Below are 20,550 nucleotides of genomic sequence, written 5' to 3'. Positions count from 1 at the left end.
CCAATCGGTAAAAATGCAGTTTGAGGGATTTTTTTGAAGAACACTGCAACTGATCTAACATAAACAACCTCTCTACCTTTGGTGTCATTACATACTTCATTGAGTTAAAACTTAACCCAAAAAATTGAAAGATTTTTGTAATATTCTAGGATTAATTAAAAGCTCTACCTAACCTAGAAAATAAAATGTTTGTATCTTATATCACATCAAATCTTATATCACAATACCCTTTTGTACACAATTTTAGAATAACTAAAGAAAATACCATTCACAGATTTTTATTGATTCTTTAAGAAAGCTCTTAAACTACACTTGTAAAATTCTTATGTCATGGCTTTTCCGAAAATTTATAGTAAAATTCTGAACATATCTTTTTTGAACACTAGTGATGGCCTTCTATTTACCCTAAAAACAGTGTTTCTCAATTCCTACTGGTTTGCTGGAAACACAGTTCATAGCTTATATTACAATACCTGTACATCGAGATAGCCACTGCCATTTATTGTTTACCCGTGTGGGTCTGTGTGTGTGTTTTAGACAACTGTAGTTAAATATTGAGAATGTTTGATAAGGTTATGTTAGCTACATTAAAAATACGGTAATGCTTCCGTATCACTTAACCAAGTTTATCTCTTGATCCTGTGGTTCATGATGCTTGCTGTTTTAATCTAGTATGTCGAAAGATCCTGCATATAACAAAAACTTGTCACATAAAATAAATTTTAATGGTAAAATAATTTTTTTTTATTCAACTTAAGATCATTATTCATTGTTATTTCAAAAGTTATTGGAGCTTTCGATGTATTAAATTAAAACAGCAAGCATCATGCACTACAGGTTCATGCCATCAGGATCAAGGGATGAACTTGAATACATGATACAGAAGAATTACTATAATTTTAATGTAACTAAGCTAACGTAATAAACTGTCAACAATGTTTAAAAGTATATTTTGTTCGTTACTGTATTGCTCAAAATAGTACTTTAAATGTTAAAATGCAAATTTCAGGACAAAAGAATTCATAATGCAATTATTTATTGACAAAAACAACAGACCGAAAATATAAACATTCAAATTTCCTTATAATGCAGTACAGTCATCATCAAAACTAATTTTATCATTAAAAGAACTCCATTGCTGACTAAAGTTCTCCAAACAAAACAAACAGACCCACACGGGTAAACAATAAATTACTGCGGTTACGTGAATGCACAAGTATTATAATGTAAGCTTTAGACAGTGATTTCTCAGTATTTACGAACACTGTTTTCGGGGTGAATTCAGGGACGTCTCTAGTGTTCTAAAAAGGTATTTTCAGATTTTTAAATTAAATTTTGAAAAAACCGCAAAGTAAAAATATTACCGTGCAGTTTTACCATGTGATCTAATATGATACGGTCTTGGTGTACTCCTTAAATAATTATTTACTAGTTAAACCTGCATAGATAGGCGAACTTAGGCACTTTGAAACACACTGTTAGCATAAAACATTTAGTACCTACTCAAAAAACAAATTTGAAAAAAATATATATTTAAAAGTACTTTTCACAAGAGTTTCAGAAAGTAAACATTAGTAGTAAACTGGTTCAGGGGAAAGTAGACCACTGGTACACAACTAAATCATACGTGAAATTAGTAATTTTCTGAACATTTCATAACTTTTATCTGCTCTCTTAACTACAGTATTGTTGTATTTGAAATTTCTTCAACATATAAATGGTAATTTGTTAGAAACCAGTAAGAATTTATAAATTTTTAGGTTAGAGGATCATCTTTAGTGTTTAAAAAAAAAAATTGTCAGAATTTGTTTTTTTATTTACAGAAAAGCCCCATTGTAAGCATTTTACCATTGCTATAATAGCATTTTACCATTGCTATAATAGCATTTCAACAGTTTGTTATGAATTACTGTTGTAAACTGTAGTTAACGTATCATAACCATTTGTCATTATTTGTGGTAATTTTAATGTACCCAACCTACCCTGACCAACCCAGGGTGGCCAGCCAACCGGGAAATCGGGAAATACGGGAAATAGCCAGGATTTCTTAAAAAAACCAGGAATACCTGGAATCAACCAGGAATTTTTATTAGAACCGGGAATTTTTTTTATGAAGTAACGATCGCAATAACATACGGCTGTTAAATGAGCACATTCATCACCCGTCAAAGCACGACAGTATGCTCGTGAGCTATATTTTGTAAAAGTTAATTTGTTAATATTGCATTTAAAAACTTTTGTAGTACATAAGAAACCGTTAACAATTCAGACTTCCATACTTATTATGTTTCTGTATTCAAAAGCAACAGCATTTTGGCTGAAAATGTTGTTGTAGGGTGGTAGTAATTTCTCGCACAGCATGTTGGTAGCACTAGTTTTGTATGTATATTTGTTTTTACTTTGCGTTCATGTTGTTGCGTCACGGTATCACGGATACTTTTCTCGAGTTTTTTTAAAAGTTTAGTTGTGCGGGACGTTGTTTTGAATTTTTTAATCTAACATGTAATTGGCGCAGACTATCAAAATGTCAACAAGTTCGGTCACCTCATACAATGACAAATATAATACGGAAGAGTTTGAAGATCCAAAGTGCAGGACAAACGCTATTTGCAATTTGTGTATGTTAAAATCAATATCGGTAGCATGGATGGGAAGAACAGCATTAGCCAGCCACGCAAGAGGGGCAAAACACGTGCGTTTGGTGTCAAGTAATTTTTGTGACGTGAGATTATAAATTTTTTTGTTGGTGGTAGGTTTTGTTTTAAGCAAGTTCATTGATTTAATTTTTAAGCCTATAGTTAAGTTGTCTATTGTTTAACACCAATAAAACATCATATTGTGTGTGCTTTGTGTAACAAAAATACAAATTGTATGCAAATATTGATAAAAACCACCCTTAAAAAAACCTGGAAAAAACCAGGAATTTTATTATCCCAGAAGAGTGGCCACCCTGCCAACCATTCACATGATTTAAAAATATTTTAATGTTGCTTTTTTTTTTCATTTCTAAGATGTTGAGCGACTTTCATTGACCTTGAATTCACCATTTCATAATTATGTATTTTTCATTTACATTTAAATTTCCAAGAAAAGGATGTATAGCTTAATTGAAAATAAAACTGGAGTTAAACTAACATCAATCAAGAGGCGATGCTGCAGATAGTTTAAGTCTCTGATATTTTTAATAGTTTATAATTCCAAATCTTAGACATTCCGCTTTCATTGTGGTCTTTAGCGGCTTTGTACAAAAAAAAAAATCAAATTATTTGTGTGTAATAAATTAATAAATTAAAATAATTTATGTCCTCTGAAAAAACTGAAACCTTAGATTATACAACCTATTATCGACGAAGGAAACAGAGTCTTTCTGAATTTTTAAGGAACGGCTAACACAGAGATTAATTTCAATGATTTGTGTGCTATATAATAAATTATTTCTTTAAATATTAATTTTTTTCATTTGTCAAGTGTCTTACAAACAAACTGATATTGCATGTAGTTTGTTTTTAGTTACTTATTACAGAATAGTTAACATACATTTTATTGGGTCTTGAATTAACACCAGTTGATAGAAGACTATTGAATGATATATTACTGTATATCGTGGGCTTACGAGGAAAAGGCACTAAGTCCAAAATGTATGTTTTGAGTAAAATGTATTTAAAAGTTTGAACTCTTCTCAAAAATCTAATTTTGGAAACCAACCAATAAACTTAAATTATTTTAAACATGCATTTATTCAACTCCTTTTAAAATGTTGTTGGAACTTACTAACTCAATCTTAAGTACACAGGAACTGACTTACTAACTGTAACTGTCTCTGTTTGGCTCACTTAAATGCTACTAAATAATAACTTAACACGATATTGCACACATTATTCTTCCTCGTAATACTCATTTTTAAGTTCAACAAAATCGGACCATTCTAATACAGTAAAAAGACACACAGAAAGTAAAAATGATAACTGTCACACTATTGAAAAATGTGTCACTTGATAGGTGTGTTCTTCTCAAATTTTGCACTCACTGCATTCTTAGCATTATTGTACATGTTAGCATAGTCTAGCTATTTTACTACGCTTTAAAGACACAAACTAAAAGTGTAACAAAGTGTGGCTTTTTATTACAATTCATAGACACAGGAATAACAAAAATGTTACAAAGGCTGGCTCTTTTATAACAATTTAAAGCCACAGGAACAATGACAACTGTCGCACTGATTGAAAAATGTGTCACTTGACAGTTACTTCACAAAACGTTGCAAATTACTGTATTAATTGGTATTGTGGTAATACACATTTTTACGTTTAACAAAATCTGGCTATTTAACTTCTATTTAAAGACGTAGGATCTGAAAATGACAACTGTCACACTGATTGATAAATGTGTAACTTGATAGTCTCACAAAACATTGCACAAACTTCCCTTTTTAGCAGTTATTGTAATACAAATTTGGAATTTAACAAAGTCTGGCTAAATTACTAAAATTTAAAGACACTGGAACTAACAATTTCAACTGTCCCTTAATTAAAGTACGACAATCACACTCGAGGCTAACTCGGCAAGTTTATGCACACACTCTGTCTTCCTAGTATAATCACTGTCATTTATAAAGATGAGTTTCTTCATCAGCTTCTTAGTGATCATCTTCTGAATCATCACTTCCACTATCTTCAACAGCAGGTCCTGGAAGTATGTCAGTTATAGTGTCAGATGTTGGTAAATTATTGTACCAACCATGTAGTTCTTCGGGAATAATACCAGATCGGCAGAGTTTTTGGAGATCGTTCTTCTTTGCAACACTGATTGGCAATGGGTTGGAGTATGCTTTTAACAACTGCTTTGGACATGCAGGCCGCCCTTTTCCAAGAACCCTGATTGCTTGATATTCACCAGAATGTTCGTACTTGTACTGTAAAACCCAAGGAGCTTCTTTAGAGTACTTGAAGCACTTTACTTGGAGCCATTTAACAGTAGCACCAGTAACATCTTTTGTTGTGTTTTTCATCAGCAACTGAGTCAGCTGTTAAATGTTGTAGAAATCAGAATATTTTAATTCCTTTACGATGTATGGCTCATTTCTCTTATTCCGAAGTCGTTTTGATCGAGCGATTCTGAATATTACCAACCAGTCCTGCATACTGTACACTGGGACGTATTTCTTAGCCTTTTCAATGGCACTGTGCATTGAATCTACTTCCATGTACGTGTGTCCACTCTCCAAGAACTTGTGTTCAATTTCTTGAAGATGCGTAGTTTGTACAGCATACAAAAGGAGTGCTGCAACATGTTTGTTCCTATTTTGGCCTCCACAAGTGTCCGAAAACAATGAGACCTCAGTTACCTGTTCCGGAAGGCCTGTCAAATAATCGAACAAACAAGTACCAATTTCTGTACTGCCCCTTTTGCCATTGATTTCTGTCCATGCAAAACAGTATGCCGAATTTGTGTTCGTGCTACACTCATAAACTGTGAAATTATAGGCACAGAGTTTTCTACTATAGTACAGTTGGCTGACATCTGAAGATGGAATTTGGAGCACTGACTGAAAATCAAATGTGGCTGACACAAAGCTTGGATCTGTTGTTGCTCTTTCTTTATCAATGGACTTGGCCGTATTGCATTCTTCTTTCCGTTTCTGATGTGCATGGTATTGTTCTTGAAGTCTTAACTTTTCTTCATGTGTGGCATTATCATATTTTGCACACAAACTGCACTGGTCCTTTTTCGGCTTATAAAATGACATGTTGTACTCGTTACCGAAAATTCTCCTGTATGTTATTTGAGAAGCAGGCATTTTCCCTTCGTTCTTGCATTTATCTGTGTATAAATGGTACATTTGTGCAATGCTAAGTTTGCTATCTAGGTATAAATGCTTTGTGGATTTCCTTGAATAATGTGATTCTACAACAGGAAAACTCTCAATATGGCATTTAACATCTTCTATTACTTCTGGTTTTGTCTTGTTTGCTGGTGGATGTTTTCCTCGCAAATCCTCACCTGAAAAACTGCCACACATGCTTTTGTGCTTAAATGCAGTCAGAATGACCTTGTTGCTAATGCATAGGGTTTTCAGGAAAAAAGCTTGGCAAACTAATTCTTTCTCCTTCTTGTTCAAAGAAATACTTTTTGGCATCTGTACGATGTGTGCCACTGTCCTGGCGGAGTCTCCTCCTCTCTGGTGTACTGCTCGTAACACAGTGAAGAATGAAGTCTTTTTGTCTTCGATAATCATCTAGCTTCCAGTAAGTCGAACAGATCTCCTTTCGTTTTTCTTCAGAAAACGTTTGAGCACATTTAAATCTACACATTAAACAGTTTACAGTTTTAGGAACTTTAGCAGCACGTTGCAAATGTTTTTTTATGAGGCAAACCACCCTTACGTTTTTCCTTTTCTACATTGCGCTTCCATTTGCTAGGGTTCCTTTTTCTCCACCTGCTTCCACTGCTAACATCTGCTCGAGCTGCGCATTTCTTCGGTGTTTTGTCATCTAAAACAAAGCAGAAGGGATTGATGGAATAAAATTTACTTTTAATTTTAATGTATATTACAATAATTTTCATACGCCTTATGTATTGACATTATAGAGTTACCTTCTGACATGTCAGAGTCAGGCTTGTAATCAGGATCCACATCTGAAAAATCACTTCCGAGAACATCATGACGTAAAGTGTTTGAAACAGCTTCTTGTTCGCTGGTAATTGATGAACTTTCTGGGGAATTTATTTGTGTGCTGCATCCTGGAACATAATTGTTGCAGTAAATTATATTCCAGTAGCCCGAAAACTATTCATTTGCAACACACATTGTCAATGTTGCAATTCAGTACGTAAGAATAGTTTTAATGAATTGATAATGGAAACTATCAATAAAATATTTTATCTACTTTTAATTCAGTGGTTTACTGGCTAAACAGGTAAACTCCAAAGCCATTGGTCTATTTACAAACATTTTTAATACATTGCGTGTTTACATGGGAATTCAATTGAGACTGTATTCAACACGATGCCAAATTTTGATGGATCAGTTAGATTTGATTTCCCATTTACATGAGCTAATTCAAAACAATAATCTCTTTCTAATTGTTTTGAAAATGGTAAAAATGGCAACTGTTTTACAGTTGCCACTAAGCTTTTTACTACACTATAACCTGAAATCATTAAACTTAATGTTAATTCCACAAATTAATGTTATTTAAAGAATTGCTTACCTGCTACTTCATTAGCTTGCTTCAAAGCTAACTCCACAATAATTCTTCCTCTATTCATTCTAGTAACACATTATTGTTCATCACCCATGTAAATTAACCTGACCTACATTAAACACTGTTGATCACTGCTTACTAGATCCCTATTGATCTATGTGATCGATTATTGACATAGTATCGATTATTGACTTAATGCATTCTGCTTATACAATTCATTGTAGATTTGAATTAAAGTATACAGACAAAAAGCATTAAGTGCACTTAGTGCTTTTTCTCTGACAATACGAGTCTACATCGGACTTAGTGATTTTATGTTTTTACATTGTTGAGGTGTTGTTATGAGATATGACTTAGTGCTTTTTCCCTGTACATAAAACACATACTTTTGGACTTATTACTATGAAAATATAATTTTCTGCATTTTTGGACTTAGTGCCTTTTCCTTGTAAGCCCACGATATGTGCAAAAATGTTTGAAACATAAATTAAGAATGTTTTAGCTTTGTCAAGATGCTATCCGAAGTCAATTTCGAAGACTATATTAGTGAATTGTTGTAATAAAATAAAAAGTTTTACTGTCAAAATATTTAATAATTTCACTATTTAAATGTTTTCTGAACAAAATGTCACCAAAGATGGTTATTTTTAATGCCTAACGTATACCCAAATAAAGCAAGAGAACCTATTAACACATAATATTTAATGAAAGTGCACTATGAGAAAGTTAAAATTATTCTTAATGGGTTGGAAATTAATTTTTATAAATATATCTTGGACATAAGTATGATCATGGACTCATGGTGTTAAATCACAAGCCTAAGCATTGTGTTGCACATGAGCCATCGTACAAATACAAGGAGTGCGATATTGGCATGATGTCATCTCACGCCTTTCAATCTGAGGAAATGTGTGCACTTTTTAGATATTGTTTGAGAATCAATCTTTGACTCTTAGAAAATGTATGCCAAAATTCTTAATTGAATGGAAAGTGTAGGTCTTATGCCCTAGTTTATAGTTTTTGTAATTATTTATATTAATGATGTTAATTTTGCTTTCTACATATGTTGATTTAGGCAGTTTGATTCTTTGATTACAGTAAATTATTATTGACCTACTCATTTAAATACACAGTAGAATAACATTTATTTTCAACACATTTTGGTATCATAATATGTTCGAAGTAACTCTTCACAAAAGGCTTGTTATTGACTTCAAATACTGAGAGAAAATCTCACGGTCCCCCTCAAAAAATAAGTGCTTTGTGGCACCCATGATAGCAAACCATAGAAATTACAAATACTGAAGCTTATATATAATTATTATGTCAGATGGAAAAACTGGAATGAAAGTTGACAAAACAACAAATCAGATGATTGTTTCGACACAGTAAACATAACATGTGGAGGGCTGACTTGCTTGACTGTGCAGTGGATCGTTGAAGACCTGGCGAAGAGCAGCAGCAAACTGAGGAGGCTGCCGGAGGACATTCTGAGCCAGTTGGACGGTGGTCAGCCGAGGCATTGCCTGCCTAAGGCGACCGCGGTCGTCAAGGACACGCACAAACAGACCAAGAGAAAACATTGGAAGGACACAGGTACAAGGGCTGGTTTGGTGGTTGATGTTTTCGAGGGACAGTAAAGCATGTCGTTGCTTAAGAAACAACACCGCCTATGTGACAAAATGCCAGTTTTTCAGGGGAGCTTAATAACTTTATGCGCCATGCTGAAACTGAATGGTAGCCGAAGTTAAAAAAAAAAAAAAAACATAGCAGCACGTTCTGTTAGATTTTCGGTGAATTTACTTTGTGAGAAAATTGCTGAATGCTTACGTTTAAATGGAGTAACAATAAACTAACTAATTTAAGAAAAAAGTCACTTAGGTGGTGGTGCTTCTTAAGTGATGATATTAACTCACACGGTTTAAACCTGTATTTTGATCATTAAATGGTTTCTTATGAAAACTTTTTTAGGTTTGTTATTGAAATACATACTAATTTTATTTAAACACAGTACTTATTATGAATAAATTGAAATTTAAAAAGGCTGTAAAATGTCTCTCATTTCCAAAGGAAGCATAATCATGGATTGGTGCCAATTTTTTTACAACCCACTAGCAGAAAGTCAATTTTCAGAAACTTGTTGCAAGGGAAAAAGTGATCTTTTTGATATATATAATTTATTTTACTGGCCATATAGTCTTCTAACAAAAGGTATCATAGAAGGTCATGTTAAATGTATTTTTGCACGAAAATCTAAGTGTAAGCAAAAAGTGACAAATTTTAGCTAAAAGTATGCACGCAATATGATTTTCATAGGCTTTTAATGGAAACTTCAATATAACATTTTATAGAGATTTGTATAATTACATTTATTTAAAAATTTGAGTTTTCTCCCAAGTATAAAAATTACCATAGAAGGGCAAAAATAACATTTAATTATGAATAGGGCTGTACATGTCTGGTTTATTGGTTGGCATCAAAATCCTGACTGCGGAGAATTACATTTTCTTATTTTCTGTTTCAACATTTTTGACAATCAAAAATTAAAATGTAATAATTTTTGTAGCCTACCATTTTGCTTACATGCTTTGTTTATATTGTAGTTTACCTTATTTTACAAATGGCCAGATATGATAACATTTCAGTCAGCAATAAACAGACAGTACACCCACCCCTCAAAGTAACACCCTAATTCATTCCAGGAAAACGAAGAGCTAATCAAAACAGTGCTGTTCAAATACGGTTTTTCCGTAGGAGAGTATTTTAATCAAAATAATTTGTTTTCCAATCAGGTAAGTGTGCTGGCTGACAAACATTTTAATAAAGACTCTAATCCCGTTAAAATCAATTTACAGTCTAAATACATTTGAAGTACATTTAAATAAATGTTGGTACATATTCTTTTTGAGGTAAAAAATCTAAAATTAGATTCAAAAAATTCATGGAGAGCATTGTTTACATAATAGGGCTTGGGCATAACATAAGCTCTAACAACATTTCCGATTTAAAAAAAAATAATTGTATTAATATATGAGATGTATTTATATTTTTATAAGATTTAAAAATCATAAACTAAATGTTTTCTGTTAGAAAAATAATTACACCTGTTAACATAATTCCTGACTCTTTTGTTTATAAATTTGTTTCGGCCATTATTTGTCACAAGTGCATCTTAGTAGCGCGAGGTAAAATAGCCCTGGAAGCTTAGAGATTTTCTCTCCAGAGTCTTTGCTGACATACGGGAAAGCGTAATATAAACGTTTGCTGAACACTTGGGCCTTCGTCAGAGATAAATATGCAATTAAGTAGTGGTGTACCGATGCGGATACCGATGAATCGTAATCGGCGATTATGGGTACTTACCGATTAATCGTAATCGGCGATTATCTCAACGATTACTTTGCCGATTATTTACGTCCCGGCGTAATTAAGTAGGTTTTTACCGTGTAATATTTTGTTACACATTTTAGGATGAAATACGGTAATATTTGTATATATTACATAATTCATATAACTGCGTCATATCATAATTACAGATATTTCGTTAAGTTTAATAAATCTCATTGCCTCAAACAATAAAAAAATGCATTTTTCTTACATGTTTATTTACGTTTCGTCTTTTGTTTAGTGGCCTTGTACATTACGTATAGCCAGAGAAGTAAAATAGATGGCACGCAATCAAAATACCACAAGCAGTTGCAGTGGATTCTATGACAATCGATCTTTTCGAGTCGTAGTAGTGGTTCAAATTCGTGGTCCCGATACCTTCTAGTTTGTATCACTGCGTTTTACAAACTCGTTATGGGCGTCTTTGGTAACATTATCCGTTTGTTATTTGTATGTGACGTGAAAAGTGAAAAAGTATTTATAATTTTATATATTCAGTCAACATAAATAAAATCACATGTGCTAGAATTGGTTTTTAGTCATTTTTATATAATTATAGTGAGATGGCGAGTAGGGAGAAAATAAGTGAAGTGTGGAAACATTTTTTCTATAAACTCAAGTGAACAAAATATAGCAGCATGTTTACATTGTTAAACGGTAATTTCTTGATGCAACCTGATGTGATAGACGATAATAATGCTGGTTTTCCGCAACAAAAACTTACCCATTGTAAATTACAATAATTGTAATTATTATTAGACTGTAGTTCAAGTTGTTTACAATAACAAATATTTAAATAGAATTTAATTTAATTTCCCCTTTTAATGACTTAATTGTGTATTTTATATATTTTTATACTGTTATTATAACTGTATTCTCAATTTTACTTAATCTTGTTATTAAATTCACATGGGAATAAAAAATTTTGTGTGCATTATTACACTTAAAAAAATTTCTTCATTATAATCGGTAACTGAATCGGTATCTGCCGATTATTGCTCTCATAATCGGTAATCGAATCGGTAATCGGTAAAGTCATATCGGTGCACCACTACAATTAAGGAAATAAATAGCTTTTATGGAAAGAGCAAAATATTTTTTTATTGATTCGTCACATTAATTTGTTATGTTGTATTTAATTTAGCACGACTAATGCCTTCCTAAAAATATTTTTGTTATCCAAAATCGCGTATTCTGAAGCGCTGGTCTCCATAAATAGCAAGGCTAATTTACTTAATGTTTTCCAAAATGTGTAGGGAAATATTCTTCACGTAATATAAATGCATAGAATAACACTCAATGATAAATATGTCACACCATTTATCTTTATAAGCCTACCATCGAATACTTTATATGACAAATTCGACACTTTGTAACGGAAGATAGTTATCATCAGTCGGCTGGTTGACTTAACGTGCGGGCATGACCTTCAACTCACGTCGTGTACCTTTCTGCGAATTTTCCAAACCATCCTTTCCTGGCAATGAAAATTATATTACTGTCCGGATATTTATATTTTCATTTTTAAAAAATTAAAGTGTTTATTCGTGTATCACCACGTGGTTCACATCAATCCTGTCAAGCCTGTGATTTATTTTCATTGTACATTCATTTAACAACCTTTTCCATGTGAATCATATGTTCATTTCTGTTCCGGTATCTAATGTCAAATATATTCCCACTAGTACAACCAATAGTATCAGACTTATATAAACGTTTTATAGAGTCCTTATTTTGTATGATTGTGCGCACAGTTGATTTGCTTAAAACTAAAGTGCGACAAACATAAGTGTGGCCTTCATGACATTCTGCATGCCATAGTACTTCTAGTTTTGTCTCAAATGCTTGAACACGATGCATTATGCTCTCACTTGGAAGTCATGATTCCACTATAATTCCCACTGCAGGTGCTTGCGCACGTACAGTTATCAGCAGACGAATGGGCTGACGTTTCTTTGTGTTATGCGAGTTCCCTGCCACTGGTTAGACTGAAGTTCATCACGGCCTGGTCTGTAGCTGGGTGATAATGGTGCAGGCACGGAAGCATACGTGTGGTCCTTTGCACTCCATAGCCCCAACTGAACTTGCCATAGCTGATGTTTGTACAACAGCCGATAACGTAGTCAGACCTGCACGTGAATCTCTTCCCCCCCTTGTATGGATAACTGTATGCCACGGCACATCTGTTGTTTACAGAAGTTGAAACAGACTTTGTGCCGTCATACCCGACTTTTTTTATGCCTGCAGAGATTTCGCGCTAACTTAAATTTACAGATGTGCTATTCAAGACTGGGGCAATAAAGTTAACATTGCGCTAAATGAATTCGGGCAATCTGAAGACGTGCTAAGTGAGGGATTGGTATACTCCATAAGTGCTGTTGCCATTATACGTGCATGAAAATAAAAATTCACGTAAAAGTAAAAAGCGCTACTTCGAATCTATTACCGCGCTTCTTCAAATCATGCCATAATTTATTGGTATCATTACTTAAAAACTGCGCCATTCGAACAGTGTTACATCGAGGAGCGGGTTTCTGCCAATGTATAATGAGAGGACTGAAAGTTACCATATTAGTTTCAACTTTGTTTGCAACTTTTTTTCTGTCTCTTTTGAGGCACCTAAGGCGCATTGATAAAATATGAATATAAGAAACACTTTAATTGAATATACTCAGAATATTTTTTTTAAAACTTAAATTTCTTTTAATATTGTGCAAATGAAAATTACTTCTGATATATATATAATAAAAATTTTTTACTATATCTACACTACTATTATAAAAAGGAAGTGTTTGTATGCAAAGGGTAATCTCTGTACTACTGATCCAATCCTGACAATTCTTGATGGTGATGACCCTAACGAAAAGTGCAACAGGAGTGATTGTATGTGTTGGCTGCATGGGTCAAGGTCATCTATGTTGGTCACCAAGATCATGGTCATTCAAGATGGCTTCCGGGTCCCCACCTGCAGCGCGGTGTCCCCATATGCCCTATAATGCCCTACAGCCACATTATTTACACTGATTGCACGCAACTAGCGACCACAGGAAGAATAAATATTATAATTTGTTACTGTACAGCCAAGAACCCAAACAATTTTAAATGGAGCTGTTTAATTTTTTCACATATATTATCTCACGTGCTATGTGTGTACAAGTTTGCAGACGTCCATTTAATGGCACAGAAAATATACATACTGAAATTATTCCACTGTAATAATCTGTGATAATTTCACTTTAATAAATTTTTTTTTTAAATTTAATTGTAAGGCATAGCTCTTTCGAATACGAGCATAATCACTACACTCAACCTCTGGGTGAAGAATGCAGACAACAATTTTCTGAATCAAATTTTAACATTGGGAATATGTACCAGATTTTCAATATTCTAGCTATAAGCTACAATTATTGTTTCTATTCTTATTTACCTTAATTTTATGACAATACATGGTGCTATAAATAATCAGTCCTGGAGCCGCATCAACATATAAACTTTCACCACTCAATCATTAGAAGTTTTTCCAACATTAACTTTTTTTTTAACAAAATGTTATATTTTATTCCATTCTTTTAAACTCTCCATAGACATACTGATTATAAAAAAAAATTATTACACTTTCTCCATACATAATTAATATTGCAAAGAACCATAATTTTTCCTATGTGCTAAGCTAATAATCATGCAACACTAAATTATATTTTGCCCAAAAAAATATAATTTCTTCTGTAATTTTACAATGCAGGAATTAGATGCTCATAAATGTACTAATAAGCTCTGTAACATATCAGTTACACAAGCTTTTAAGAGTTCTGTAAGTAAGCTATTTGAATGAGAACACAGAAAACAACTCTTTAACAGTAGTGTGTGTCATTCTTTAAAGACTGTTCTTGTTCTTTGTAAAACTTGAGATAGAGTATTTGTGGAAGGTTACTTTTCATTCCAAAATCTGAAGTCATTAGAGAGTAAAAGTAAATTTAACTAGACTTTGCTGAATGTGCCATAACAGTACACATAATTTTTTTTTGTTTGTTTGTTTAAACTCTATTACTGGATAGATAAAACAAACACACACAGTGGAATATATGATGTGTTTAAAATTAAACTTTATGAAACCATCATAAATTAACTTTTTGGGGCTGCTGTATATATTTTATTCAAATTCAACTCAAACTTTTTTAAATAACCCCTTAAACTCTGCTTGACTTGAGAAATCTGTACTCATTTTAATTTGCAACCACTTTTGATCTGAAAAGTGCCTAGCTCAGATTACAAGTATTTATTATTTAGTGTTGAGAAAGCTTTATACTGAAATATCATTTTAGTCTGAGCTATTTTTATTGTAAAACTAACCGTTTAGCCAAAAAGTTAAAAAAAAAAAAAAAAAAAAAAAAAACCTTTTTTGTGACCTCTGACCTTGAATAAAATTTTTTGCACACATGGGATCAATGGGGACTTTTCAGGATTTCATTAGAGTGGTATCCCTTACGTGCTTGTAAATTTTCATCTTGTGAATTAATGCAAGGGTACTCCTATTTTTTGGGCTAACTTGACCGGGCTAATATTCATTCAGCCATTTCCTTTTGGCTGAATTGTTTAGTTTTTGCAGTGGTTTGTTCGCTTTAACAAAAGCGCAAACTGTGTCCTCAGCTACTGTACGCCTTAACTTTCTTACGAAGAGATACTTTTCTTCTAAAGTAACTTTACGCTTAGTTCCAGAACCCAATACCTGGCATCTATCTTTGTTTACTTTGTGGAATTCTCTAAATTTACTTTTTTTTTTTCACTCATCTAATTTTTTTTTGCACCTTTTTTTTCCCAATCTAAGCGAGCATGTTACAAAACTTGCACATCATAATGCCTTTTTCTTTATTGAAAACTTTAAACCATTTGTTTTCATACTCTCTTAACTTTTTCAAAAACACAACATTCTGCATTTTGTACGCTTTATTAACACACCGTGAAACGATTAACTCTGGAAATGATCAAAGAATGCTAAAGAGATACACATTACATCAACTTGTAAATGTTAAAGAACTTATTGTTGTCAGCTACGCACTTATCTGAATAAACTCGTAGAGTATTTCTGTACCACTAATTCAATGTTTGACATTTCATAATAGTAACTAACAAAGCCAACTACAATTTTTCGAGAATGGCTGAATTGCTGGCATTTATCGCTATTCTTTACTCTATAGGCATATCAGAAAAACAAGCAATCAAGATGGCTGTGCGCGCATTACTGCTTTGTATTGGAAACCATGGTTTATACATGTTTCAGAATAATTCAACTTTTTTTTGCAGAAAAAAGTTAATTTCACGTAAATATCGCTATTCCACGTTATTTCATAAAACATTGCAAATTTTGCCCATCACAGCAAATTTTGTTAAAACGAATTGCAGTATATTAACTTGTAATCACGACCAAGTAAGGTTATTATTTGTATTACGTATCATGTGCAAGTGAATTCTTAAAATTTCACAATTTCATCATTAACAAAATTTGAACACCCCTACCCATTGTGAAGCAACATGCTAATTTTCTGTCGACATTCCTGTGGCTACACACTTTGTGAAGAAAGTTGTGTATGGTTCTCTTTTAGGCCACAGTGTGGATGGTTTCCACGTGACTACAGACGCCGACTTCATTCCATTGGAGACGGGCACGACCGTGCAGTTTGGGGTGATGCCCCTCAACAAGATGGGGAAGGCTGCACCGGCACTTGCAAAGGCGTCCGCCGACTTCCGCCAGAACATGCTGTACGGCAGTCGTATCCGGAGAGAGCCTGGTACGAGTGCTGCTTGTCGTAGATTATATTTCTGTTTTCGTAAGACTTCCTAGTAAAATGTTATCTGTTAGATTGGCATTTATGCCTTGATTGTGCTCTCAGAAAAAAAAATTGCAAGGAAAATACTTTTTTTTTTAAGATAGAAAACATATATTTTGTGCCTGCATTGTTATATTAGTTGCATTTATGTAATTTTTACAAGCTAAAAATGGTCAAAATAGTTTAAATAGCCTTGTTTAGATAGTATCTCTGCAGTTCATTCAAAGGTAATGAGACTAATATGTTATGGTATCCGTTGTTTACTTCTTGTAGCTTAAATAGTGTGTAATAATATTCTACCCTTGCACTCAGATGGATGCTGGCACATATACTTGAACACACACAAACATTTATACTTAACTGTCAGTCTGCCACATACACATACCTATTCTTACACTTAACTTTCTCACAAATCTCTCTTACCTACACTTTTACCTTTACTCTTCACACTTGGTCATGCTAGCAGATTTTCTCTTCCCCCCCTCCCTCATTAATGTAGCCTTTTTTATTATTAGATATTCACTAGAGCCAGGCAGGATGGAAAATTTTAGTTTGGTAAAATTTTGGGAAGGAAAATAAATTCCAGTGGGAAACAGGACTCGATTGTTAATTATTTGAGGTAACAAATTTCAGAAATTTACTCACTCTTTTAAAGGAAAAATGTTATCTTTTTTATTGCTAGGCCCAAATCTTGTGGTTATACATTGATAGAAGCAAATATATTTGAAGGACTGCAAGATACCATGAAATAAGACTAACGTTATTTAATTTTATAACAAAAAGCCTAATTTTCCAAAATAGTGACTAAATTAGCTCATATTTACCTTTTTAATTAAAGTTATTCACTCATTTGAGTTATTTACAATGACCACATACATATTTGTCAATATTATAAACACAGTTACAACATATTTTCTCTCAATTCTGGCACTTTAATTTACATTTTTTGATGTTGCTTTCAAAGTGCAAGTTGCAACCTGTATAGTGTCATAGTCTCATAGATAAATGCAGCAAGTAAGCTACAAGTGAACATGGTGGTAGACAGATTGTAACTATAGATTTAAATATTGTTTCCATTACCGTCCTCACATTTTGTCTATAGCATGACAGTTACAGTGGTTTTTTTTTTGTTGATTTAGTCCATGGTTGTAGCGTTTTTTTGGTCATCACTGGTACACAGACAAAACTGTTTCTTATGTGTTTAATATCTCTAAAGTGGGTTTTCTATCACATGCATGTATTGAATTATGATAAAATTAATTTTTTTAATATATATATATATATATTTGTATTGGATTATATATATATATGGATTATATATATATATATATATATAATTATATATATATATATATATATAAAATGGTTTGCTAACAAGTTTCGCATGTGGACATGCATCATACTACTGTAATAAAATTGGGAAAGGATAAAAGTAATTTCCTGACTCACATTTTGTGTAAGAAACTTCCTTGGTTTTTTTGTGAAAAAGCAGGGATCCCATCCAGCTTTAATATTCACCCATATTTGTGCATAACTAATAATATTTTCATTATTTGAGATGGCAGAAGCCAATTCATGTCCCATGAAATTTGAATGCAGAATGATTGTGTGTAGGCTGGTGGTTCTGTGGCTCCTTCCTCTTTCCACCATCAGCTAGTCCCCACTCGGGGTACTAGGCCCTCCGCCCAGTGCTTTGACAGACTCTGCCGTAAAAAGTTACTGGGAAGTCGAATTAAGCGATTGCACACAACTTGCAATGTTGTATAAAATGTTTTTACAGTTATACCTCTATTTACCTTAAAGACATAATTATTTGGCACATTGTGTTTATTATTCAGCATGGCCAAGTATTAAGGAAATCAGGCACAACAGGTCTTTGTGACGTCAATGCCACTCGCAGTTCTTAGAAACAAAATTCGCAACGATGCCAGTCTTACCTTCTGTCTTTACCTAAATAGCCTTTTAAAACATAAATATTAAGTTGTAAACTAACAAAAAAAAATAATAATTTTGCAAAAATAAACCAAATTGAACGTCTGAAAACCGTTGCCAGTGCGCACTGGCCACAGTCTTGTGGGTCCCTGCGTGATGTGAAGCACTGCTTACTGCTGTGACGGCAGCCATAGTTCTCAGCTCCGTCGCATGGGGGAGGTCCGGTCCATCTCTTGGTAGTGATCTTAATACTGGTCTAGGAGGTCTCTTGTGCTGGGGTGGTTTTGTTGGGCCTTGAAGAATTTCCACCCCCACCCCCCTCTCCGCCGCCGCCACCACCACTTTCCCTCGTGCTGACCTGGAGGTGTGTGGCATCATTTTGTTGGTGGTGCTGGTGTTCCTGGGTCGGGGAGACATACTTCTGGATTCCCCTTGGCTCTGTCTTCCCTGGGGGACTGGATGTGACATCTAGACAGAGACTTGGAGGGGTGGGGGAGGCTCACCGTTCGTCCTGGGGCAATGTTCAACTTGGAAATGGAACTCCCATAGCTGCCAACTCTGAGAAATCCAAAATCTTGAGGATTTTTAATTTGGGAATTTTTGCTGTGGTTTTCGTGAAAATGCTTAAATATATCTAACAAAATAAGATAGTACATATAGGCACTAATGTGCATAAATGCATATTTCACGTCAATCACTTAAAACTGTTTCCAACAATCAGTAGGAACAAATGCAAACAACTTACCTACATTAGAAGATCATAAATGGAAACCTTCACAGTTCACACAAAATGTTATTTTAACTGGGTTACATTTGTAGTGACTCTGCTGCTAGCAGTGCTTGATTTGTGTGATTGTGTTTGAAATGTGTGACTATGAAGAATTTTACTTGTTTTTTTCCAGCCAAGACCTTGTTGGATCGACAGTTGAAACTGAAAGCGGCCCATAAGGACAGTCTTGTCAAACGAACTCACTAATGAGGCTACACAGCAACCGGTAGACTAACATTGTTGTAAAGGAAGTTATTTAGAAAATTCTAATTGAATTTATGGCTGAATCGGGCCTGTCAGAGTAGAGCATGACTGTGAGTTTAATTTTCACACAATGTGTTGTGTTCATGAAGATTTTTCTGTGTGTACAACCAGAAATTGTTTTGATACTTTACTTTACCACCGTTTTTACTTCATGGCCAAATCACAGGTTAAAATGTAAATTAATTTTTTCATAGTGCAGTTAATTAAAGTTTAAGTAAAGGTCAATGCAAACAACATAGGCTTAATCCTTGCAATAAGCCGCAAAAATTATTTACTGTTGGAAATGTGTTATTATTGTCATTTTGAAATAAACATTCAGAATTTTATATGTTGATGATAAGTTATTGAGGTTTTATTTGTTTGAAAGTCATCTGATTTGTATTCACACACCCTGATAGTGTAATTGATCATTTGCATTATGCTAGTTGTACCAAGTTGCTGAAAAGAGTTTACACACATTCGTGATCTCTTTTTTTAAAGAGGTTTTACATAGATCTAACGAAGCTACTTATTTATTAAGGTTTGGGTTCACCCACCCAATAGGATTATTACATTTTTGTAGCATAATTTTTTTATCTAGACTATTTCTACAAATGTTCCACTTTATAAGTATTGCATTTTGTATTTCATTGCAAATGTTTAATACCATATATATGCGATTTGTTATCTGCTTTTTATAAAAATTCAAGCAAAAAATCATAATTAAAATTATGGTCTGATTGTGTTATTTTCCATGATGAATTTACAGCCAACGTTTGAGTGTCAGAAAGTCGGCCAAAGTTTGTAAATGTTGGAGGTTTTGAATTATGAAACAAGGATATTGTTTTGAAATTGGAGCAACCCTGCATTAAAGAATACCATAAACACACAGAACATAGGAGATACAATTACCGTATTTACGCATATAGGTCGCCATCGCATATAGATTGCACCCATAATTTGAGGTCTTGAATTTGGTATTTAAGATTCCCCCCCATGTAGGTCGCACCGGTAATTTAATGACGCGAACGGCCGGCGCGCCGTGCACGAAAGAGTTAACGGGTACTGTAAAACTTCGCTACTACGAGAGCTGATAATGGCGTGATAAATTATTGTTGTAACAACAAGTACTCGTAATAACCGAATATAGAAAATTGAAGTCAAGTTAGATTCCTGATTTCTTAAAATG

At 33.6% G+C, this 20,550-nt stretch overlaps 1 protein-coding gene across 2 annotated transcripts in view; it reads left to right on the top strand.

Annotated features, from left to right (window-relative positions):
* Positions 1 to 19,722, top strand: part of LOC134531004 (uncharacterized) — a 53,381-nt gene extending 33,659 nt beyond the window's left edge. Inside the window, exons 1-4 of one of the 2 annotated variants that reach the window (XM_063366430.1) lie at positions 2,420 to 2,692; positions 8,636 to 8,801; positions 16,193 to 16,378; positions 19,252 to 19,722. In XM_063366430.1, the coding sequence (XP_063222500.1) occupies positions 2,525 to 2,692; positions 8,636 to 8,801; positions 16,193 to 16,378; positions 19,252 to 19,325 (594 nt within the window). In that variant the 5' untranslated portion in view covers positions 2,420 to 2,524 and the 3' untranslated portion in view covers positions 19,326 to 19,722. Of the gene's footprint in view, positions 1 to 2,419; positions 2,693 to 8,635; positions 8,802 to 16,192; positions 16,379 to 19,251 lie in introns of those variants that run through there. The other variant, XM_063366429.1, reaches the window with a different exon arrangement.
* Positions 19,723 to 20,550: the final 828 nt, after the last annotated feature.

The sequence above is a fragment of the Bacillus rossius genome, chromosome 3 (assembly GCF_032445375.1).
Source record: "Bacillus rossius redtenbacheri isolate Brsri chromosome 3, Brsri_v3, whole genome shotgun sequence".
In the NCBI taxonomy this organism is placed as follows: Eukaryota; Metazoa; Arthropoda; class Insecta; order Phasmatodea; family Bacillidae; genus Bacillus; species Bacillus rossius.
The sequence above is the reverse complement of the archived record's forward strand: the minus strand, read 5'-3'. Positions and strand labels throughout refer to the sequence as shown.